Source organism: Canis lupus, chromosome 3, assembly GCF_048164855.1.
Source record: "Canis lupus baileyi chromosome 3, mCanLup2.hap1, whole genome shotgun sequence".
NCBI lineage: Eukaryota > Metazoa > Chordata > Mammalia > Carnivora > Canidae > Canis > Canis lupus.
Genome location: NC_132840.1, coordinates 62810848 through 62837198, shown reverse-complemented (window position 1 = coordinate 62837198; position 26351 = coordinate 62810848). Strand labels below are relative to the sequence as shown.

At 38.7% G+C, this 26351-nt stretch overlaps 1 protein-coding gene and 1 long non-coding RNA gene across 14 annotated transcripts in view; one reads left to right on the top strand and one right to left on the bottom strand.

Moving 5' to 3' along the window:
* The window catches only part of GRIA4 (glutamate ionotropic receptor AMPA type subunit 4), a 377193-nt gene that overhangs the window by 27956 nt on the left and 322886 nt on the right, over window positions 1–26351 (bottom strand). For all 13 annotated transcript variants that reach the window (XR_012028564.1, XR_012028563.1, XM_072821787.1 and 10 more), the window contains 4 exons: window positions 26063–26269; window positions 20323–20693; window positions 18004–18202; window positions 11389–11636 (listed from right to left, as the gene is read on the bottom strand). Coding sequence is in view for 11 of the 13 variants with exons in the window: in XM_072821787.1 (XP_072677888.1) it covers window positions 11389–11636; window positions 18004–18202; window positions 20323–20693; window positions 26063–26269 (1025 nt within the window). In the remaining 2 variants the exon portion in view is untranslated. The remainder of the gene's footprint in view (window positions 1–11388; window positions 11637–18003; window positions 18203–20322; window positions 20694–26062; window positions 26270–26351) is intronic.
* LOC140630876 (uncharacterized) lies at window positions 22424–24842 on the top strand. The gene is made up of 2 exons (XR_012028566.1): window positions 22424–22527; window positions 22635–24842. It is a non-coding gene; the product is annotated as an uncharacterized lncRNA (long non-coding RNA).

Below are 26351 nucleotides of genomic sequence, written 5' to 3'. Positions count from 1 at the left end.
ACACCACCAAGGATTTGTTGGGGGAAACATATTCATACACATGCGCTTGGTATGTAGGAGTTGTTAAATTTATTTCCTTTTCCTTTACATGGTGTCTGCTATGATCTTTTCTTATTAGACTTTGTCTTTTTTGAGACTACCATCTAGTTAATTGAGCTTAGAGTCTGTCCCTCATCACCCTTTGGCATAATTTCAGTGACTGGCTCCCATAAAAAAGATCAAATACCAGACAATTGATTGAATTCCATGAGACATGAAGGAAAGTGGAGACCGAGAATGAGCCTGAACCCATACAAGATCATGTGCTATTGTTATTTAACTTTGGGTAACTTATTAAAATTCTTTATCAAGGAAAATGAGATCAGGTGAGAAGATGGATGTACTTTGGAAACTTGGGTTGTCACAATATATTCCAGAGATGTCAACATGAAGGATGGGGTAATCGTTACTCTAATGGTCGTTATGAAAATGTGCAAGGAAAGAACACTGTATGGAGGGTTGTATGTTGTACGTCTGTCACTACCACCCTAGGAGCTCGGATCACCTCAAAATTACATGATGTACACATGGCGTAGTAAAGCTTCCAACTACACGTATATGTGTTTGTCCTCACGTTCTTCCTTAGGAACTGTAACTTCATTCATTATCTTTAAAGAATATTCACCAAATGGCTATTTTGACAAACCAGCCCCTTATCCACTAAACTCTATAAATCCTGAAGAATATCTACAGAAATAGAGAATTTCCTTTTTTTTCCTGTCATGATGCAGTTGGAAATTGTGAGGATGTATTATAAATGAAAAAAGATTTTTTTTTTATAAAACACCTAATTCATTCATCCATGGAAGTCACTTAAATGACAGAGTTTTGAAGGACATATCTTTATATTCTGAAATGATGTGAAAGTCTACGAATAAGAAAGAACAACGGTGGGGACAGTCCTGGATTGGATAGGATTCTAGTGGCTGTGCCGTCTTCATATTTCAGAGCATAAACTGATTGCTATATGTGATGAAGGCCAAAAAGAAAAATAAATTAAGTAGCGACTGAAGTTGCTGGTGTTATTGGGATGCCCTTAAAAATCACCCTCTCAAGTATTTTATATTGAGACACCATGGGATACCATATTACATGGAGCAGTTTTTCTCCTATCTAGACAGGGAAGCATACATTTTGTTCTTAAAATAATCAAAGCAAGCCCTTCTACCTGCAGGTGCCTCACTCTTGCTATTTTATTCCCCCTTTTACAACCCAGCGAATTTTGTCAGATTTGTACCTTCCCAGAAGTTTGACGTCAGTATGTAATTTTAAATATCTGGATATAGAGGCATACAAGACGTGTCTATCTCTAGCTCTGTGGTTCTTAGAGAGAAATGCTTTCCTTAAATATCTTTCTATTTCACAATGTGGACAGAATGTGATAAAAGCAGCTATCTATTGAAGAAGTGACTTATTTAATTTCAGAACCGGATCAGCTTGTCTTGAGGTTCTGGGAATGAATTTCTTCTTCCTGGTCTTAATAAGTGTTTGCAACTTCAAAGAGATGTAAGAGAATTCTTTGGTTGTTTTGCTAAAGATAGTCCACAACAAGACACTGATTCTTAGACTCTCAAGTGGAGAGGGGACTCAGATGTCACTGTCTTAGCATACTCCCTAAGAGATTCAAGAAGCTCTTGTTTCTACTTGAGCAACTCTGATGCTGGGGATCTTAGCCAATTTCCTTCCATTTTTGGACCAGTTTTAATTGTTGTAAAATCTTTATGTTGACCCGAAGTCTATCCCTGTGTAATTTCTTCAACTTAGCCAGAGTTTATTAGTTTTTTAATATATAAACAGTTTCTTGAGCTCTATAGGAGCATTCTCAATATGCTTTAAAATTATGGATGTTGTTGAAACTGCACCATGGAAGAATCACAAAATCTATTTAGTAAGTTTTGAAAGTAAACTGTATTTATGTTAAAAAGTTCTCTTTTGTTCTTTCCCTGTAAGAGCACTGCAAAGAGTCAGAAGCTCTCAGTTCCAATAGTAGCTGTGGCACTGTGGGCAAGTCACATAACGTCTCCGATTTGTAGGCTTTTTTTTTTTTCTAGAATGACATCATAGGAGAGTGAAAAGGAGCAAGTAAAAATAGACATGTTGGAGTGGCTTGAAAGCTCTCATGTGGCACTGTTGCTACTACTGTGTCACTTAAGAAATATACTGCTCAGTAATTTTTAGAGTTCCATCATTAAACCAAACTTAAACATCATCTCATAAAAGTGAACAAATTAAAAAGAACATTAGATGACATATCAACTCATTCTTTGCTTTATATGCTTTGCTATATCACTTAAGAGAAAGCAAATTTTGTGTTGCTTTTCATTAGCCTTTGCTCTTTGCTTTTTACTCTGGGAGATAATCTGAGGTCAGCTCTTCTTGGATCCCGTTGTGTTTTATTTACCTCCTCCTAGCCTCAAATATAAGACAAAGGTTAGGATACTGACTTAGGGCTCTGGATATTTGGCTTCATTTTAACTTTTCTATTTCTCATGCCTTTTTTTTTTTTAATTTAGTTTGCATGCTAAGGCCACTTATAACAGCTGTATTCACTGATCAATGCTTTTATGATTTTTTCGTGTGTGTGATTTTAGTTGCAAATACCTGAAAACATGGAAGAAGAGCGGCTGGGTATCTGATGAGAGCTTCTCTTAGCTACTAAGGGGATCCTGGCCTGTTGCCATTTTAAAAAGGATGTTCAGAAACTGCAATCTGTCAGCATCAAGTAGGAAGCAACCAGAATTCTATAAGAGTAGAGGCTTTGTGGGTGGGTCTTGACAGTGTTTATACTATGTTCTATGCAGTGGAGAGGGGTCCATACACCCCTTTTTTCTGAAAGTAGAGAACTATTTCTGTCACATTTGTTTGACTCCATTTTAATTCTTATTTTGGTTAACTCCCAAAGATTGAACGCTTAGAGAAAATAGACTGAGTTAATTTATGTAAAGAATTATCTGTGTGTCAGTTTCCTTACTAAGTCTCCTCCCCTTCCAAAATGTAAGCTAAGTAAAGTCTACTTTATTTCAACATGATGTGATAGGACCTTGCATGGTTAGGTGTTTTTAAAATGATAGATTTCTCCCACATCTTGGAATTATAAACTTTGAAAAGCAGAATTGACGCTAGGATCGTTTTTATGTCTCTAATTTTCCTTCACTGTTGAGTCATGTGAGTCATGTGATACTCAGAGAGTGTACTATGAGAGTGGTCTCATAAAGTTTTGGAAGTGTTTATCATTTTGTGGATGAGCCCAAACAACAGTTTTTTAGGTTTTCAGAGAGTACATAACCTGTCCATTTAAAGTAAACAACTTTCAATCCTGAAATGGACTTTTCTGATATTAAGGAGGATAAACAATATGTACAACGTATTTCTAACTTCTATTAGTATGATTATTAGTTACAAAATATCCTTATAATTAATACGATGCAATTTCCAAGGCTTGGGGCCAGGGCCAGGTGGTTTGCAGAGTAACATGGTGATTTTCTATTCAGGTGTTGCCAGGATGTGTATGATATGGTGTTTGTGGCAAAGTTATCTCAAATGTATGTTATTTCATTCTGAAAACAAGAGTTATAGAGGACTGAATTTGGGGGTGAGTAGTAATGAACATTAAAGTAAATGAACTGTACTTCCCTATTCCTAGTTAAATTAAAACAATATAATTCTAAGCCAGGGTCTTTACTATTTCTCAGCTCATTCCAAATAACTGCCAAGCTATTTTATCTTCCCTTTCTTAAGTATGAATCATAAACCAGCTCCTATCTTGGCTGATATTATCTTTACAGACAAAAGGAAGATAATAATGCCTCAAGTTGTGGATGGGTGGTTTCCCATATGCTAGGCTGAAACATTTTCATTTTTATGGATAACCATAATTTACTTATGATGCACTAAGTAGATGTTTATCATTAGTATAAAACTGCAATAAAATAGTATCGTATAGAATTCTACATTTAGGAGAATATTACATATCCACAATAAACTGAGCTTTATTTTTAGTTTATTATAGGTATTTTGGAGTTCCATGGTAAATCTGATTACTCTGCTCCCTTCAAAGTCCTGTGTGCACATGTGTGCACATGCACATCTGAAATATTCTTTATGTGTTTAATTATTCCAAGTGTAAAGAGCCTCCTCTTCTATCTCTTGTGCACTCCCTCCCCAATCTCAGGTAGAGGGACTCGGACAGTAAGGGGTAGGAATCTGTTACAGCATGGCCAGATTGCTCTTCTTCTTGTTCCTATCGAACTGTGGAGAGTAGTAGGAGTTGTGATCTCTCTGAGAACTTTAATGAGCCCATCCTCTACAGCAGCCTGGGCTGATCTTCCTTATATCCTTCCCTTTAGGAAGGTAAGTCTGGAGAACAGAGTCCTACCTACACAAGCAATGCACAAAAAGTAAAAACAATAACAGCAACAAAAAAAACCCTATCACTTGACCTTGCTGCTGTTCTAAGGATAAATTAACAGCGGTTCCTAGTTTGTAAGTGTCAAGGGTATTTGCTATCTACTAAACTCATGTCCTATAGCCTGAGGTCTTCTAGGGAAGAACATTAATCAGACACAGTCTCTTTTATTACCTGGGTGTAGGCAGCCACAGAATAGCCTTGTAGCTCTGGGCAGAAGCTGCATTATGCTCAGTAGAGACAAGTTTCATATATGCAATTTCTCTTGTGTAGGGTGTTTGTCTTATGGCTAGGACTTTAACTGTAGGCAGCAAACCCAGATCTGGTGTTTATAGCTTGAGCTCTGGAGAACCCACACGTGGGCTTGCACCCAGCTCCACAGAACAGGGGTTCCAAACACAGAGGGTCCTCATGCACTTGCTTTGCCATTCATTTGTGTCCCCTTTTTATCCTGAATGCTAGCTACAATGGTTTCTAGAAACCATTCCATAGAATAAGATGATCTATAAAGATGAGTGACATAAGGTGGAACTGTCTGGCTAGACATACACCAAGAGGAAAACACTTACAGACATTACTAACATAAGGATAAGTTCATCCACAGCACATTTATTAATATTAGATTGTGAATTGTGGTCTCAGACACGACGCTATGTCTCCTACATGTAGGTCAAGGCTGCCTGACTTGGTTGGCTTAGAGGTTCAGCACTCACATGAATTGTGTGTTCCCACTGAATCAATCTGAATTGTACAGGATATAGGTAGTCTCTCTGGAGATTCTCTTTCTTTATAGGATTTGCCTATAAGGCAATTATGTGGGACTAAAGAACAACAGTTTGGAATTCTGGCTTTTCCTAGAACTGTCAGAACTGACATCCAGTCTCAGGTCTCTTCACAGTTCAGGATGTGAAGGTTTGAACTGGTGAACCTCATATATAGCGTTTCTATCTCCTTACTTTTAATCCTTTTTGAAGTGCTAGGAACTGAAATGGCCACAAATTACCCCTTTTTGGAGGCAAGTCACTAAAATACGGTTTCTGAGTGTCACAGTGAATAGGAACACACAGCTAAACACTGAGTTTAGAAAATTCCCAATGTGGCGTTACCTATGGCAGTCACAAAACCAAACCTGAAGAGAAAAATGTGACAACCAACCGGCAAATTCTCAGGTGGAACCCAGTGGCCATCTGTTGAATGAACTGGTAAATATATGAAGGCAAATCATATTAGCATTTTTTTAATAGTGGGAAGAATGGCAAACATGTATAATGACTGGTAAATCTTAAAGAAATGCAGAAAAAATGCCATATTTGTTTTCTTCTTCATGGGGAGTTGTGATTTCTTTCTTTCTTTCTTTCTTTCTTTCTTTCTTTCTTTCTTTCTTTCTTTCTTTCTTTCTTTCTTTCTTTTTTTTAAAGATTTTATTTATTTATTCGAGAAACAGAGAGAGAGGCAGAGACAAAGGCAGAGGGAGAAGCAGGCTCCATGCCGGAAGCCTGATGTGGGACTCGATTCCAGCTCTCCAGGATCACGCCCTGGGCTGAAGGCGGCGCTAAACCGCTAAGCCACCCGGGCTGCCCAGGGAGTTGTGATTTCAATCCTCTTTCAAGTGTATGGAGGACCTAAATGAAAAATGTAGAATTTTAAATGATAGTGGAAAGTTTTATGTTTGCTACTGGACTCAACATCTAGAAAGGAAAGAATAAGGTATATAGATTCTAAAGGGGATTTTTTCCCTTTGGCATGCACGTAGTATTGATAGCTTTACCATACACATCTCAGTTTGTGAATGAAAAATACTTGGTCCCAGCAATAAACATCAGCATCTCTGGGAGGAAACTGGGCTAAGTGATTAAGCATATCACAATGTAGAGGGGGGATTTGTGTGCATATGTGTGTGTATGATTGATTTGTGTGTGCATGTGTTCTGATCCCTAGTCCAACAGACTGTATTCCAAGTTGTAATGAGATCACAAAAACTAAGTTACCTGCAGCATATCTTAATATGATACCAAGAAAAATCAAAGATATTCATATGCTAAAACATCTCCTTCCATAATAGTTAAAAAAAAAGACACTAATCTATTGCAACTCATTTCCAGAAAACAAGTGAAAAATGTATTCACTTCAGGCCAAATGCTGCTCAGGAATATTAGCACTCAGGTTTAACTTTCTGTACTTTAAGTTTTTTTAATGTCCACATCAAGTGCTAACATCTGACATCTTACTAACACCAAAAACAGGTGTCAACTTCATTCTTATGCACCACATCCAGCAAACCCCGTTTCTAAATCTTGTAATTATACTTGAACTGATGAGTAAACATAAATCACCAATTTTACATGAGAAAATGGTTCCTTAAGGATAATATATATTTTAAACATGGATTTGAATACCAAGTTTAATAGATCTGCCCTAAAGAATCTTCCAAAGTAGAAGAAATTTAATTTGTCCTACAGAGGACTCCGCCCACCCTGATACAGATTTACACCTGAGCCACTGATTGTGCTCAATACTGAAAGAAAAAGTCCAAAGAAAGATGTATCATTCTAACTCTCATTCTTCTTACTTCCTCCCCTATCACACTATTGCCCTGGGCTCTGAGTGGGCTGTTTTAAGCAGAGCATGACCTGCCTGGTTCCAGAAGTTTTCCTCCTGTTGCACGAATTCCTACAGCTGGATGTCAGCAAGTCCAACAGGACCTCATTTTTTTCTTGATCTCAATTCCTGATCAAGGTGTTTTGGAACTGCTTTCATTTGAGACATCATTTTTTGAGGGGTGTCGGAGCATTTGTCTTATTTTAGACAATTTTGCCAACATTCTTTAGAAGGCAAAATTTGAATAAAATTTATCATTGTCGAATAATAGAGGATAGGGGACTAGTGGTTGTGTGTGTGTGTGTGTGTTTAACTTGGCTTTAATCACTAGGGTCAAGTATACAAATTCTTACAGAGGCCAGAGGAAGTCTTTAGATATGATCTGCTGCTATGTTCCCTGGAGGTACTTATAGATACTATATACCACGGATATCTTTAAAAGGGGTATTCTCATCTAACAGTTATTTAGTACCCAGTAAATCTGTATTAACTAAGTTATGATTCCCTCTAAGCATTTGTCAGTTTTATTTGTTGCATAGTAGAGAGTATAGCAACTAGTGTAACATGGATACTAGAGTAAAGAGTATTTTGGTAGCAAAGTATATGCTTTCTCTACAATAAATACTCTAGCACATCTCTAGAGTATAGTAAAGTATAGTAAAGCTGTATAGTAAAGTTGATAGTACTGACAGTAAAGTCAAAATAAAGATATTGCCTCTTTCATCTAAGCTCTGCATTCCACTGCAGGGCTGTCTATAGCATATGTTTTAAAATCACCTTTAAAAATTTCTCAGCCAGAGGATGGATTTCACAATTGCTTTGGGTTGCCACAGAGATTGGAGAAGGAATGAGAAGGAAGGCCAGGATGTGGATAGTAGTATTAATGGCACTGTGCACGTTAAAAGAAGATTTGAGGGAAATATCAAAGTTTGGGGATAGTTCAGAGATAATACAAAAGAAGCGCTTTTACCCTTTCATCCCTCCACGAGAACTAAAAGTTTTCTTTAGAAGATGACTTTGGAAACTAAATAACTGCCAGTAAGATTTAAGTTCTTCTGCTGATCAATATGTACAGTTCGTAGGCACATTTGCCTGTGATTGCTTTTCTTCATTATAATCAGATCTATAGATGCTACATTCAATAGCATCAACATTCTTAGCATCCTTCTATGACCTAAAACTTGACGAATCTATGTCAAAATCCAATAAACCCCATAACTCTGAGCATAGTGCCTGCCCTCCTGTGACTGAAAGCATTCTGTAAAGCTGGCAACCCCGAGTCTGAAATAGTCTCTCCAAACAATAAGGGGCTCCCCATATTCTTCTCTACTATAAAGATGGGTGCTGGCCATCCTGGTCATAGTGTTTTCTACTCTGGGTACAGATACAGTCTCTGTAATAATCCAGACTGCATTTGTTTTAAAGTCTACATTAAAGACCCAAGTCCTAGCTTTCCATCCTGAGTGTGTATCATACTCTTCCTCTTCTCCATGACATGGATTCTGAAGCACTGTGAGGTCTGGAAATGTGAGGCTCCGTAGGTCAATGGAAGCTTGCTAGCCATTTTGTTTGTTTGTTTGTTTGCATCTTGTGCTTCAGCTGACATAGCAGGAAAGACCACTGGTTTCCTGTTCTCAAAGTCTCATGCTGCCCAATGAATCACAACAGCAGACTTTGTGAAAAAGACAACGAAACAGACTAGTCTCACTGTATCCAGAATTATTAACCTAAAGACTAAGTTAAAAAAAAAAAGATCCAATAGGAAAACAGTCAGTCTACTAAACAAATAAGGCAGAGAGGTTTCAAAGACACTCTTGATGCAGATGTGCTCTCTGGATCTTGCTGTGATAAAATGCAATTGTTTTGAATTTGCTTCTACAAACTATATCATTTATACAGAAGGTGCCCATTAGTCTATCTCTATATGAGTTTGCCTCTGTTCAAACAGAAGGATCCTCATCGAATAAGAATGAGAATTTAAGTTTAATGAGCCCCCCATGTAGCTGGGCTGGAGGTGGGGGGTAAGGTGCATGCTGGTTAGCCTTCCGTGCTCTTCCAGTGTTCTCGAAGACGACGGGACAAAATGACTGGGGTTTTGGCATGCAGGGGCCAGCTTGCTCAGGAAATTGTGGCATATAGAAAACAAAGCGCATAAACAAACTCTCCATCCGGGAAGCTGAGTTTAACAATTGCCTCATTAACAAGATCCAGGGAAGACAGGAAAAGAGGGGGAAGCCAATAGCGGATTATTATACAGTTCTAGACAGATGAAGCCCTTCAGCTTCCCCCCAAACAATCCCCGTAGTGTGGATTTGACAAAGTGGCACATTTAAGAGGGAACTCTCTCTTGCCATCAATGAGAGGCAGGCGCGCCCGTATCTGAGGGCCAAATGCAGTCCCTGGAACTTGACTTTATCAGGAGACAAAGACAGAGGACAAGCAGCTACATCCACAGAGAATTAATTAAGAGCAAAAGCGACATCCAGTGAATGTAATCAATAGTCTGAACACTGATCTCCATACCAACCACCATTGCTTTCTCCCCTTCTCGTTCTTTTAAATTAGTGACATGAAAGTGCTTTTGCAACTCCTACTTCCATAGATGTTTCTCTGCTCCTTGGCTTTGAATTTCTCACACTGCATCACACAGAATATACCCTTGAAGACCAAACACCCTGATGCCAGCTCACGTTGCTGCATGGCCGAAACATTCGGGGGGTAGCATCTTATCACGGGTACTTTATTTGTTTGGCTTTCTCCCTGCTCATTCCTCCACTTCATATGGGAAGTGTGTTCAAAGAAACGTGACTTTGGAACTGCCCAAGGCCCACACCCATTTGTCTTCACTGGCTGATTTAGTTCTCTCTCCCCTTAAAATGGCCCCTTTAGAACACACCGTAAAACCCCTCAGTAACTATTACAGTGCTGCCTGCAAACACAAAGTACTGGCTTAACACAACTCTTCCGGGGCTAGCATCTGTTTCTGGCTCTGTCGCCCCCCTCACCCTGCCCTCCCACCCAGCACACATCTCCAAAGCGCACTGCATGCAGTTGCCCTTCTCAAACCAGTGAAATCAATCCTATAATGTTGATCCTGCTTTCATCCCTGCTGGGCAATCAGACAGGTCTCATTACTTTCAGGTTTCAAAGGCTTACCAGAGACATCATTTGTCAAGACCAGGTTCATGGTTAAGTCCTTTACAAAGATTCTGATTTCTTCTTGAATCTGTGCTTTGAACGAATCCCTCCTACGCAGCACTGTGATCAGAGTGATTTGTCAGGTGTCCCTGCTGACTCCGGCTCTGGTCTAGCCCCAGCCATTCACCAGTAGCCTTTATTGCTTAAGGAAAATAGGACATCCTGCCTCCTGGGCACCAACATGTGAATTCCCTATGTCCAGGACCGAAAGGGGTGAGAAGGGCAGATTTTACCAGTGTTTCCTTAAGAATGCATCGTCAGCACATGTGGATTATCTGCATAACCCGCATGTGTGATGCTTTGCTTATGAATCCCATGGCAGGGGTCTGTGTGTGAACAATTCTGGATTGTCGTCGGGTCTAATTTTACAGATCTTACTTACACCACACTCCCTTTGCAACGGGTGAGAGTGTGAGTGCAGTAAGCGCCGTAGAATCAGAGCCCAGCCTCCCGCGGGTGGTGATTCCGTCTACGGACAGATGCGGTCACAGCGTTAGCACCGATACCACCTCCGGTTAATCTAGAACGTAACGATGCCATAATAAACGAAACACTGAAATGGGGAAAAACAAACAAAAAAAAGTGGTTTGTTAGGAAGAGGTTGATTTCTTTGTACTCAGAATGTAGCAGGCAGGCAGAATCAAAAAAAAAAAAAAAAAAAAGAAAAGAAAAAAAAAGGTGAAATGTAGAATCATTAGGCGACAGGACAGCAGAGCTGAGCGACCAGAACAAGTGGATGAGACAGGAAGCGTCGCTCCGCGTGTGTGAGGCTCACCGGCAGCAGCGAGTGTTCAACCAGTTTGGTTTTTATATGGCCTTGGAAGATACACAGGTCAGCTACGATCGATTATTCCAAAGTTCAAAACAAAACAAAACAAAACAAAAAACAAAAAAAAAAACAAAAAAAAGAAAGAAAAGAAAAAAAATACCTGACTGCTGATCAAAATATATGAAATGGATAAAAAGAAAAAGAAACAAACGAACAAAAAAAAAAAAAAACAAAAAAAACAAAAAAAACAAAAAAAAACCCAACAAAAACCAACCGAACATACCATGTTCACACACAAAACAAAACCAGTGCGTGGGGCCATCAGGGAAGGTGGAATATTATAACAACACACGCGACATTGTTATACTATCCCACCCACCTTAATGAGGAGCCCTTGGGAGTAGCTACGCCATAGCCCTTGGAATCCAGGTTTCCTCCCACTTTCATGGTGTCGCAGGGCTTGCGCTGCTCGATGTACTCGTTCATCGTGGACTCCAGCAGGAAGGCGAACTTGCCCTTGGACTTGCGCACGCGCGCCACGCCCTCCGCCGTGGTCCGCGTGAACACCGACGGCTCCGCAGACCGCATGTACGTCCACATCTTCTCGTACACCGCGATTTTGGATCTCTGGAGCGCATCCGCGTAAAATCAAGCACAGGGAAGAAGGGACGACACGTTAATACTGGCCGGACCCCGACGGGGACGAAGCCTTTTAAGAACGCTCCCCCCCAACCCCCGCCGGGAGGACGCGGAGGACGAGGACGGACAGACGGACGCCGAGGGCCCGGGCAGGGCCGAGCGCGCCGCCCCCTGCTCCTACAGAACCTCCCCACGCGGGGGCTCAGGGCACGCCGTGCTCTCATTAAGTGTAGGATGCCATGTAGAGTGGGGCATTTACAATCATGTTTGCTGTCACACTCACAGCAAACCCCAGAAGGGCCAGCTCTGCAAAATTCCCATTTAGCCCTGCACTTGAATCCTGTAACAGAGGACTGCTGCCATATTGTCTTTTTATTTTATTTTATTGTATTTTATTTTATTTTATTTTATTTATTTTATTTTATTTTATTTTATTTTATTTTATTTATTTTATTTATTTTATTTTATTTATTTTATTTTATGTATTTTATTTTATTATTTTATTTTATTTTATTTATTTTATTTTATTTATTATTTTATTTTATTTTATTTTTTTATTTTATTTTATTTATTATTTATTTTATTTTTTATTTTATTTTATTTTATTTTATTTTATTTTATATTTTATTTTTGTCTCTTTTCATGCCTTTAAGTTTTAAGATGTGTAGGAAGAGCGGTCCCTACCCCTGACGTCACCCTATCACGTCACAGCTACGCACGAAGGAGGAGGAGACGCAGTGGGCCCGCACCCCAATGTCCGCAACGCAAGAGGCAGACTCGAGGTCCACCAAACGGTGTGCACTTTTTCTAATAAAATCTCCAACAAGAACGCATTAACGGGAAGGGATTCCTCCTCCGTAGCTACACGCTGCCAGCTGTAAAATCAGCGCCACCGAGGTGAGAAGCGTGACACCGAGAATACGGTCAGGAAGGGCTGAGCAACGCTGTGTGGGGACACGTGTTGAGCGCACTTATCTCCAAGAACACTGGGTGATGGTTGGAAGTGATGCATCACTATGTTGCACACCTGAAACTAATATGACATCGTATGCCAATTACACTTCAATAATAAACATTTTAAAAATCTTCTCCAAGTAAAAAGGGAACCTGAAAAAAAAAAAGGCAATTCTTGTTTTCTTATATATTTTGGGGAGCTAGTCTTTCTAACACTTTCACTTCAGCCAAGCAGTATGTCTATTTCCGTCTATTTGGGCTCCCACTACTTAATTTATCTAGAACCTTCTGTGAGTGTCTGCATTCCTATTATTTTTCATCCATACAGACATTCTAAAGGTGAAAATACATCCAAAGGAACGCAAATGTCCCCAAGGGATACATTCAATGAGTTAGAAAAGCCTGCATCTAAGCATGGGGGCAAATCCTGAGTAGCATGTATATTCATTTTACATGAACCTTCCTTTGTTTACCAGAATATAAAATCCAGTAAGAGACAGATCTTCAATAATCAACAAATAGACTGACTAGCAAACTTCAGATATGTTTCAGGACAAAAATCAAATGATTCGAATAGACAAAGAAACTGATAAAACTGATATTTAAAATTTTGGTTTCAGAGGATGGCAACTCAGTAATCAATATCCTATACAGTAAGAGGTTTGCATAGTTGGACACTACTAAAAAACTAGATATTTTATGTTAATGTATATTCAAATGGTGGTAAATATCAAGATGGAAAATAGACATCCTGTATTGTCCTGTGAAGTGTTTTATGTTATTAACACTTAAAAGTATTGCAGTGATAGCTTGTGGGGTGTGTGTGTCGGTAGCGACAGGTTACCTCTGCTATGGGAATCCTCACATTAGGAAACTGCGTGCCAACACTAAATGTAATTGCAAAGGTTCTATGTGGGTCTTGGACAGAGAAGTATCTGGATCCAGACCCCTCATCCTTGGGATCCATTAGGGAGCCTGTGGTTCCTGGCCCCAATCATTCCATCTTTAATAATAGAGTTCTCTTCTAGAGAAGTAACTCTGCCGTTTTTTAAAAATATTTTTTAAAATTTATTTATTCATGAGAGAGAGAGAGAGAGAGAGGCAGAGACACAGGCAGAGGGAGAAGCAGGCTCCATGCAGGGAGCCCGATGTGGGACTCGATCCCGGGACTCCAGGATCACGCCCTGGGCCGAAGGCAGGTGCTAAACCATTGAGCCACCCAGGGATCCCTAACTCTGCCATTTTATAACAAGTTTCAATCTCTGAAAAACCATAAACTTTCTGGATCACCAGATGATACAGAAGTCCTTAAACATTTATTCTGATTATTTCCATTTAGAGAAATGTTGGTAAATAACATCCTTTCAGTGTATAATCACTCTTTAAATGCATTGATAACTTGACTTGAGAGGTTCACTTAGAAGGGTACTGAGGTCCACATACACTGGTTATTTCGTCCGGTGTACTACATTGAAAACAGAAGAAGTAAAACCTGGGTATTATTTTGATTGAAAATTTTCTTTGAAAATTTTTTAAGAATATGAGAGTCCAGCTAATTACCTGGCAATCTTCTAGTTATTGTTCAGCATCTTACTGAAAGGGATCAGAACCGCTAAATAAAACTAACACAGCAGAGTAGAAAAAGAGTATGTTTAGGGCTTGGTAATTATGCAGATAATTTAATTATAGAATGCAATGAAACCTTAAAGCTAATGATTCCTTTTTAAAAGAATAAAGTATCTTTAGGCCGCAGATATCTTTTAGAAGTCCATTTGCATAATACTAATGTGAGGGAAATTACTGTGGCATTTAAGTATATTGAATCATATATGCCGTTAGTGCAAAAGAAGTTACGTTAATTCCTTTAAAGTCTAGAAGAAAGAGGAATCCGTAGCATAGTTGTGCCACACTTAGCAAGCCTTCTGTATGAAGGAAATTATAAAAATGCAGCTTCCCGGTGGAAAATAGGGGAATAATGAAAGCGACTCTTTTAGGGGAAAAAAAATCACACTGTTTGTCACTCTGTGAAGGTTTAGGAATCCTGATTCTGATTTCAAGGTGAATGGCGTAAATAAGGTCACATCCTCATGGGGAAGGGGTGCCTGGGGCATTCAGAAAGGGAACACTAGAAATCATATCCCTGCACTGTATTTGTGACCACAGGAGGTGTATACTAAGGAGTGAGGGCAAGCACACCTTTATAAATTTGATGAGACAGGCTGAAAGGAAATTTCTGCAGATCCAGCAAACTCATGAATACAGTGATAATGGGATTTCCAGTCCCCAAAACCTCCAACTGTAATGTCTTTTTAAGGATCAGGTTTGGGGAGTGTATATGCTCAAGGTAATTGGCAGAGATAATACAAAAGTCATTATTTTTTTTAAGATTAGAAAAATCTCAGATTTCTGTATTTATTGTGAAGTTCAATGCAGAGGAAGCTTATGATTTCAAGCATTATTTTATTACTTAGAATAATTCTTGGAGTTTTAAAAATGTGCTGTCCTTAAAATTTCTCAAAAATTAAGTATCCTGCCTTTCCTGTTTTTAATGGAAAATATGTACAAATGTCATGCACTATAGTTAATATTTACATTGTTGCCAGGTGAATTATTTTCTGCTTCCGGCAGCTTATGCAGCAAGGCTGATGTGCACAATATTTGATAATCTTATAAGCTCTGAGATAGTAATCACCTCATTTATGCATTCCTGTTTATACTGAAACAGCCACATCTGAACTGCAATGAAAATCGGTGTGCACACATCAGGTGTGTAATAATGCTGAAGCACCAGCAAGGCTGCCGTTAAGTGACAGGTACAGACTTTCCTTAAATGCCTCTGTGTTTATGCTTAACAAGATACACAGAACACAAAACATACCAAGTTTCATAATGGGGCCAAACCAAGGAAACGGTTGAATTTGGATGTAGCCCCCCCCCCAGCACCCCCTTGGCCTAATTCTTTCTCTAGTTGATTGTGACTGCAACATTTTTTGAAGCCCTGAGTATAGGTCACTGCCTGAGGCAGTTTAGCGGAGCTGATAGATGTACCATTACTGTGTTCCTACGAGAAAACATTTTGACAAGTACAAAAATACCCTTCACATTCTGTTTCCTCAACCCGTCAGACAAAATGGTTTATTTAAACCAGGTCATCATCTGTGGGAGAGGACGGGGAACATAGGGTAGGAAATGAATTAGATTTCTATCAGAGAACCCAAGTTTATGCATTTCTGAAAGTGTGCTGCCAGGGAAAATTATTTTCCTGTCCCATTAGGGTTCAGACCGTTCTGCAACAATAAATGCCTTATAAAAAAATCTTTCAATTTTAAAACTGGAGTTGGGTGGGAGCGAGAGGAGAGAGGCACTGGGTGACCGGCACAGCCTCTCTGAAAGGCTCTGCAAATCCAGCAAGCCGGCTTTCCTTATTCCTGTATTTCTTATCAATATAGTCTCTTATCTACCTCACCAGTTTTTAGAATTTGGAACAATTTTTAAAAGCTCTATAAAGATTAGAAATAAATATTTTCAGCATGCTTGATGCCAAAGAGCTTTATGGTGAGTTATTGCTGACATTTTTTTCAGGGAATCAACATGACATTTCTTTCTCCCTTTATCACTCAAGGCAGAATGATGAACCTGCAAATATTTGCCTTATTTACATGAAAATCAGTTGTCATTTGTTGGTAAAATGCAAGTGATAGCACAAACTTGTATTCCATTTTGATGCATACCTCCAATGGTTTCTAGGCAAAGTTACTGAATTTTACCTACTTACTTTTTGGTGGAAGCAGTTACAGATTTACAGATTTCCAGCAAGGAACTGAAATTATGCTAAAATGTGAACGTTTCTATCAGGAAGCTTTAAAGACTGGGATGCACTCAGTAAGTGTTAAAAATTTGAAAAAAAAAATTTGGTCAGTTAAGTTTATCCACAGAATATTGTTAATAAAATGTATTGTCATGAGCATTCTTTACAGTTTTAGAAAAATCTGCAAATACTTCATAATTATTGTAAATGTTTCATTATATCTACTAGCAATGCTCTAAATTGTTGACAAGGACATTGTTCACTGCCTGGTTTATTTTGTAAACAATGTCCAGTGATGGGTTTGACAGAATTTTTGAGTGATTTGTTCTTAATATAGTATTATGTAGTATATAAGGATACTTTTTTAAAAAAGAAAAATCTCTTACTGAACTTCAAGTAGATGAAAGTTTAAAAAGTAGGATGTTTTGTTGTTTTTAATTTCCAAGCTGAGTGAGAAAGTGATAAGCATATACATTTAAAATGACAATGTAATCTCCAAGTACTGTATACATAAGCATGCACTTACTTCAAAGGGCTGTCATTATTTTTACATGAAAGCTTAGACAATCGGGAAATATTCTTGACTTCTAAATTATTAAATACCTAGATTAACTGAGATTAAACGTAAAATGCCCTCATTATTACTTAGGTAAATATTTGTGAAAATGTTACTCTGGCTACCTTTTAGTGCTTTGGTTTTATTATTTATTTATTTATTTATTTATTTATCTATTTATTTATTTGTTTTTATTTATTTATTTTTTTAGTGCTTTGGTTTTAAAGTCACAAAATGAATCCTTATCTCTGACCAGACATTATCAAGTGCGTGTCTCCGGATTTCAGTAGAAGCAGAGTAAAGGAGTTTCATTGATCAAACATTCATCCTCCTAATAAAATACACAACTAAAAAACCCAGAAACAAACAAACGTAAAACCCAAATACCTGCCATCGTGATGGGGAGCCAAAGAAAGGGGTCACATCCACATGTGAAATTATGTCAGTTTGAACAATTTTATGCAGAAAAGCAGAGACAAGCAGCATACACCATACCTTACGAAGGTGTCCAGAGCCTAAGAGTTCTGTTACCATCTTTTTGAGAGGATGCAAATACATTACTTTGAAGTCCGTTGTTACAGAATAGGTTATAGACTATACCTCATATGAGGAAATATGAGCTTCACTTAAGGTTTTGGTTTCAAATGCACCAAATTAAATGTATTCTTAAGACAAAACAAAACAAAACAACCTTGCTTTCATTTTTATGCTCTTAACCCCAAAGGATACATAAATTATAATCCTCTCAGAGGCAGTATCATAGCATTATCAACACTGGAATCTTTTGGATAAGTTACATTAATAACATTGTGTGAATTACCTTTCTGTTGTTACTTTTCCTTGGGTCTCTCTTGCAATGTGAATAAACAAATTAGCTTTTGCAAACCAAAGTGATTATAAAATCCAAGTAGAAGTATTAGCATTAAACACAGAATTACTGTTATATTTGCAAAACCTGCAAATAGCTAGCTGTTGGCAACAACTGCCTGAATTTCAAAATCATGAACATTTCATGGTTAGTTTTTCCCTTAACTTACTCTGAAGAATTCTTTGGTTGACCCTGAATCCAGTGTTCCATAGGCAATTTCTGTTTGTTTGGCCAGGTCTTCCGCACTTTCTATGGGGGAGACCATTCGCTCAACCGTCAGGAAAGCGGCGAGGTTAGCGGTATAAGATGATATAATGATGAGTGTAAAGAACCACCAAACACCTCCAACAATTCGACCTGAGAGGGATCTAAACATGGATAAGGTAATGCACATTTTCCTTTCTCTAACCAACATAGAGAAAGAAAAGAAATATCATAAATTCACATGTTATGTTTAAAATCACAATGGCAATTATCATTTTGTTTTCTGGCAGTCCACTCCAGAATGATTCTAGACTTTCTGAATCACCTGATGCCTTTTATGCCATATCGAATATATGAATGCCACTGAAAATATAGAAAAGGTTTCCTTTTTATTGTTTATCAACAGGAATGTGGAACGTCATGCCTTTGCTTCAGAGGTAGAAAGGGAACCCTTACTTAAATTCCTCGATATCCTCCCCCTCCACAGTTTAGCATCTCTGCAATTAGGGTGCAGACTATGGGTGATAGGATAAAACACAGCTGTGTGGTTGCACCAGCAGCATCCTTTCTCTCTTTGTGGTATGTGAAATAGCAGTACGTGTTAGCAATGGGAACGGTCTCAGATTTCACAGGAGCTGGTGGATGCCCTTCTGAAAGAACCTGGGCCTGCCTTTGGATAGAGCCCTGCCAGGGCAGGTGGGACATGTGCCCACATGGGGCTGGACCAGAGGAGGGCATACACTGGTCTCAGAGTGACCTCCGCTGAGGATTGTTTTGTTTGTTTGATATTTCATTTCTGATCTGAGTGGAGGAGAAGCTATCTCCTAATGCATCTTTACCTAATGCTCCAAGAATGTTCTCTCTGCTGCTGCCAACATGAGACCAGAGCATGTGACTTGTCAATGTACAGCATGACAGCATTAAAAATGGATGCCAAATCTCAAAAGAGAAAAGTTCTCCACCCCCATCCTTTCCCTGGTATCAGGGGTGTGTGGGTGATGTAGATGCACGGGGAAAGTGAGGGTGGAATGAAGAAAAAAATCCAGGTCATTTTCACAATTGATGCCACTCACTGGGACCATCAAACTATTTAAAATTCCTGGGACAGATTGTTTTTAAACATTTTTTTTAATGTAAGAAAAAAATTCATATTTTTCATGACATTTCTAACTTTAAAATTCTCCCTTCTTAAACATTATTATATAAGTGACACCTGCTGGTTTTTTTTTTTGTTTGTTTTTTGGTACCTGTTGGGTTTAACTTAGCATTTGCTTAATCCTGGTTTTCAAAACCATTATGAGACTTGCTTTGCTTTCTTTTCATTTCATTGATTCAGAGTCACTGACTCAGATTCCTAGGTTATTAGAATTTAAACACATTTATCATTTTTCCTGGGTCTTAAGGAACATAGACTGCATTTTGCCTAAAATATCTCCTTTTGAGAAAGCATACACTTCCTTAAAACATCTGTATATTTGTGATACTAATATAAGTCACTGATATTTAAGTTCAATCCGTAGCTTCTCCTACTTGTGGTTATTTTTTTCTGTGGGAGAAGTTTGATGTTTTTCCTGCAATAGGACATTGGCTACATTTTTGGCAAACATAACTAAAAAATAACTAAAATCCATTGGCACTGGATTTACCACTCTTAAAAAATGTCTTAGTGGCATCCAAAGGAAGCAAGCCATGACTCCACAGATATTGAAAAATATGTCTATTAAACTGACACAGAACTGAGATTGCTAACTGCCCACAGCTTGGTTTATTCATGTTTTGTTACACAGAAAATGTCTATCTGGTACTTGCTCCACCAACTCAGGTGTCAGGTTAAGTCTGTGGCAGAAATCTCCCGTGACATACATGGGATGTAAATCAAGGTCAAAATTAATTTTTAAAAGATGAGCAACAGCAACAATAACAAAAACTTTTGATTTTGAAAAGGAGGCAAAATGAAAATAAATTCTTAGTCTGACAATTTAGATGCTCATTTCTATCTGCCAGACCATTGAAGGAAATATTAATACTAACTTATCTTTGAGAGTTCTGAGCAGTTGCATACTTTTCCATTAGGAAAGTTCATCCTTGGGATGTGTCCACCTTTGGTGCTAACTTGGAAAAACTGGCTACGAATGTACTTTAGACTAATTTGGGAATTGCAAGTTTTTTTCTGTGTTTCAAATTAATGCTCTGCCTCCAGGAAAAGAATGTGTAGAGAGATATTCCATACAATACTGAGAATTATTGGGGAGTTGGTGAAGAAGGGAAGGGTTTTCAAACTAACCTGGGTGAAATGTCACATCCTTGCTGCATAAAGGCACCCAGGGAAAACCAGAGGCTGTTAAAGATGCCAAACTCATTGGGAGGCTGGTCGCTGGGTCCTTCCTTTCCATCCTCTGGCTCTTCTGTATGCCACTCATATGGACTAAACCTGCTAACTAGGAATAAGACCACGCTGACACCAATGTAGGCAAAGACTATGCACATCCAAATCTCATAGGCCAGAGGATCCAAGAAGGAAAACACTCCTGGTTTAGATTTCTGAGGCTTTTTGATCATTATAGAGATGCCCAAGCTCATGAAGGGCTTAGAGAAGTCAATGACCTCCTCTCGGACCAAAGTGATTGTCAGAGGGGCAATAGCAATCTCTGCTTTCTATAAGAGAAAAGACACATGAAAACACATAGGTTAATGCATTTCATGAAGCAACTGGCACTGGATTAATCCACTCAAAATGAACTAGTTATGCATTCATTCTACATTTTGAAGAGGGACGCCAACAGTTGCCTAAGAACAGTGATAAATACAAAGATGAACAGTGAACTCTTTTCCTAGGAGAATTTACCACTTAAATTGCACAAGGTATTTTTTTTTTATCAGTGCTGGTGATCAGATGGGAACAAAGAAAACCAGGGAAAGAGTGGACATAAGCAGAAGTAACCTAAATTCAGATAACTGTGTTAGTCTTTTAGGATGTGTGCCGGGCCAGAGGAGGAGCCTAGCTGCCTTCCCACAGGGCTGACTCTGAATTTCTTGGCCAGAATTGCTGCTATGTTGCAGCCTTTTCTGTTTCACTTGGAATGGTGCCACTGACTCATGACTTGGCCGCCCCTTCATATTATGAATGCAAATATCAAATGGTCCTTTTTTGATTCCTTTCCAGTTGTAAGAAAACCTACCCTACAGTCTGTGTTTGGAGGATGGAAGAAACCCACTGCTTGATGACATTTTTCCAATCCAGCGCACACAAAAATCTGGAAATGGGCATTTATTTTCTTCCTATTCACATAGTTTGATTTTCTACTTTGAATTTGTAACACAGCTTTTGGGAAACAGTGGATCTAGGTCTCGGCTAGTATGATCATACGACACCAGCTTCCGTGTTTGTTCTGTGACTTGGAGCAATTTGTCTGAGCCCCCTTTCCATGTCTGTACAGCAAGGACACTCTCCTGTCTGCCTCCCCACATTCCTGTGATTTTCCATTAAAGAAGTCCTAAGAAAATCCTTGTGAGCGTTGACGGAGGGATCATGTATCTGATGCTCAACTAAATATCTTAACACTCATGATAACGCTGTTTATCACTTTTTAGATGCTGGAACTGAGACTCAGGTGAGTTGTAAACATCATGGCTGATGTGTGATTGGAGTTGGTGTGTCTTCCATAAATCTTGTGATCTCTAAACTGAATGAAATAAAGTGTCATGAAAACAGTATGAACGGTTACATGATCTACAGGTGAACAAACGTTATTTGATCATCTTGAAAGGAAAATATTTGGCATTAAAGTGGAATCAGAAACACTGTGAGGCATGTGTGCTCTTACACAGAGGCTGCCACCCTGCCACCCACCCTGGGAGATGCTCAGGTGTTGCTGCACACCATGGCCCGCAGCTTGGTACCAGGGGATCTGGAGGCTGGCAAGGGGGTGTCCTTAGGCCATGATGCTGCCCATTGGGTGGTGGAGCATTAACCCTAAGTGCCCTCAAGTGAGAATGAACGTAGCTTACAGCAGAAATGCCCACACACACAAAAGTCAGGCTCACTGCCTGGAGGCTATTATTATTATTTCTGCCATATTATTACCTGTATAACTTTCATTACGCAAGTAATACATGAACTAGCAATGGAAAAATCAGTATAAAAACAGAAAATTAAGATAAGTCACCTCCATTCCCTTCACCTACTCTTGCTTTTTCTTCATATATGCCCTGCTAGACATGGTCTGATGAATAATATTTTTATTTTAAAAAGGGATAATACAAAACACAACAGTTTATAATTCCTCTACTCAGAAGTATATGATGAATTCCTTTTTATTTTTATCATATACATTAAAAACTAGTTAATGATTGCAAGTGTTTTATCATATGAAAATATCAAAATTTGCTCAATCTAGTTCTTATTTTAGGAGACGTCTATGCTATGCTGTTGCCAGGTTTACACAATTTCAAGCTTGGATGATGCGAACATCTTTGAAGACAAACCCTGGTACGTACCTTAAGTATTTAAGATGAATTTTTAGAAATGGGATTGCTGGTCTAAGTGGTAACAATCCTTATAATGGTCACGATTTGTTTTGTGAAACTTTTCTCCAGGAATATCACACAGACTTCAACTGTTGCCAGCACTGTGTGGATACGTCCGCAGCTATGAATGCTGGACAGCCCATCTGTGTCTTCACTATTGTTTATCTCTGCCAGTCTGACCCATGGAAAGCTAGATTTCATTGTGTTAATTTGAATTTATTTTTATGAATCAAATGGCCACTCTCCTTTTTTCTTCCAATGTCCTAACCTGCCCTTATTTTCCATACGGCGTATTTATTTTTTACTAACTTGTAAGTGCTTTTAAATATATTCAAAAAATTAACTTTTATTTTCCATATATGCTGCAAATATTCTCCCTGTCCAGTAATTGTTTTGTTTACACAACTTAGTTCACGGTACTTCATTGCAATATATATGTATTAAATTTTGCTGCAGCCATACAGAATTTTCTTTCTGTGTTTTCAGCCTTTGGTTTTGTGCTTAGAAAAATTCTTCTCATATCATATGACCAGTGTCGATCATGCATATTTTATTCTTGTACCTACAATCCCTTTAAACTTGGTATCATATGTGATGATGTGCTCCAACATTGTTAATCTTCCAAGTGGTTGTTCTGCTGTTGCGACAGGAATAATTGAGTAAATGCATCCTATCACTGATCTGAAATGCCACCTTTTGCATACCAAGTTGTCAGGTGTGGTGTTCTTATTTTATTTACACAAGCTACCACTAAGCCTTAAAAGCCTTAAAAGAAGAGAAATAAAGTTGCCTCCTGCATATGAAATCAGGTGCGAGGGGAGGCAAACACTGGATCAGAGTGTGACATGATGGTTGATGAGGACAGTTTTGAAGTCTGACAGGTTGTGTTTTGAGACAGCCAAGTGAACAGAGAAGATACAGCTGGGCTTTCTCAGCTAGGATTGGAGATGTGACATCGTGTGCCTTGTTCCATGACCTCTTAGCCATTCCCAGAATGAAGTATGTAAAGTGTTTCCTGCAAGAACTTGATAACACTTGGGCTCTTGAGGGCTTCCAGAGTGAGGCCCATGAGCCCACATTTTAACACGTACCACAGGTAATCCTGGTGCTGGCAGGCCACGGAATGTGCTTGGAGGAGTACTCCCCGGAATTAAAATCCATGCACACAAGCAGAGCAGGGCCAGTGAAGGCGCAACAGAAGACACAGAATGAACTTGGTGTGGTGCACAGGGCCACAGGCAGAAAGGCCCTGAGGGCAGAGGAGATTCCTGTGCTTCTTGGCCACCACCAGGTGTGTGCTGAGGCCACATGTGAGGGTTTTCCAGAACACTTTTCCAGAAACAGAGCTTACAAAGAATAATGAAATAATAATAGTAATAACAATAATAATAATAATGGCTTCAAAGTGAATCATTTTACTATCTAATGTGCTTTGCTGGACAGGAGAGAATGGATAGAGCTCCACCTTGGGCCCTGGAAATCGGGCATTCATTGTATTAGCAGTAAGAAAGTAAAAAATAAAATGAGAAGAAAGTTCAGACTTTGCAGACACCAGAATGAAAATCACCAAATCTACAGGAAGCATAAGAGACATGGAAGAAGATTCCTTTTGGGAAAAACTCAAGTGGCAGAGATGAGGGAATTTAAACCTGGCAGAGTAACTGATGATTGAATACAGTGAGTACCAGCAAGTGCTATGTCTCTCTTTGAGAACTGCTTGACCTCAGGGCTGTGTTACTGGGACATGTGCTATGGACACAGTGTTTGGTTGACTATGCTCTCTCTTCATGTCACCTGTTTTTCTCACGTGAACAATGTGGTCAGAGCCCACGCAAAGGGGCGAGGCTGGACTTCCCAGTGGGTAGGGACTCTGGAGAAGAGATACGTGACAAATGTCGTAGAAAGTTACTTGGGTTAGTTACACCATCCATAACTAATTGGTAATCCAAGTAGGATTTTTTTTTTTTGAGATGAAATACCCAACAGTGTTTTCTAAAGAAAATGAATTACTGTAGTTCTCACAACTTGAATCATGTTTACATTTAAAATCTTATTGTCTCAAAAATTAAAAATATTACTAAAAGTTTAAAATATTACCAAGAAACAAACACATCCTTTTTGTTTGGAACCTAAAGCTCATTATCAAACTGTTGATGAGCCGTGTGGTAAATTCCTTTTTGATTTTCTTAAAACTGAATTTTTTTTTTCATTTAGGGCAACTAACAAGTTAGCAGTTCTTTTTAAATGAATATAAAACTAACTGATTGCTCCTTAATGCCAAACAATTTCCTCTTCTGTGGAGGTTACAGCTACTGTATGATACTGGTTGGAGAAAGTTTGTGGCGTAGAGGTCGGAAATCCAAGATGCAGAATCAGGAAACTACCAAATTGTAGTTCTGGCTTGGAAAAGGAGCCCCTCTCCAGACTTCTGTTATTGTCCTCAATCATTGAGTCTTTACTCTCTTCTAGGGAAGGATTACTCTTGTGTCATTGTTTCAAAAGGGTCTTGTGAAGATGAATTAGAGAGTGCTTTGAAGGTGAAATCTGTGAAATATGAATTGGCTTACAGAAAATTTCTGTACACTGTGAGAGTACACTGTGAGTGTATGTGACTTTTATTGGTTACTCAATGGGCACAGCTCACTGTGAGCTCCAGGTTTTGTTTCTGGACTTTGGAAATATCATGCATCACCAACATTTGTGAACTGCTGGTTTCATTGTGATACTCTGCAGTGATAGCTGAAGAAACCAATCCTGTTCTTATTCAGGCAGGAATGTCTACATTGAATTTGCCCTTGGTGATCAATGTGTGTACTCAGTATCTGGTAAACTCAGAGGGAAGGGCCAGACGTGCATTTCTGTGAGGCCTGCTATGGAATACGCTCCAAGTTTTGTGTTTCGCTATGTCTAAAAAAATGATAGCACTGCATAAAGTTTAAATTTACTGTGTTTAGCAGATCTATAAGAATCTCACATTATCGGTGAATATTTTATAGATGCTAAAGTAGTTTAATGATTGCTTTACCAATTATGTAAAAGATATTGACCAGTAAGTACAAGCAACAGGGGTACAAGTAACTAGTTAAAATTAGGCCCAACTTTATACTGCTGGAGGAAATCTGTTCCTTTAATTATCAAGTAACATTCATAATAGATTTGTTTTGTAGTTCTTAAAACAACATGGCTAGAGTAGAGTGGCATCGAGCTTAAGAGAATGGTCATCACAGATACTGAAGTCACTTTTTTTTTTTTAAGAGGACATCATATTTCAGTTTTTTTTATCTTTCCTGACTTTGAAGTTATGAGGTATTAGCTTCTCTCATTATTTGGAAATTGCACCATAATGAGCTAGAGAAACATCTGAACATGGTAGATGCCTCTTGAATGTAACTGCAAATTTAAAAACAGCAACAGGTCTTGAGATATTGTTATATGCCCAGGTGAAAAAAAGTTTCAGGTTTATGTAAGTAAATTCGTGAATAAACTGGTCTGCTTACCCCATAAACAAGTTCTCCTACCATCCCATTCCAGATTTTTGTGTCCGCGTCCCTTGCTCCATACTTTCCATCAGGGACAATGGCAATTTTATACTTGATACCAATATGTTTTGCAATTTCAGATGCCAAATCTACACAGTATCCTTCATACTTGTCATTTCCTTCAAACATTTCGTGATTTTTCTTGTACATAACATATGGGGATTCCTATAATGAGAGAAGGAGAACTGTAAAGGAGAAATTATAAAACATGCAAAAATCTTTATGCAACTTTTCAGCTGCAGAATTT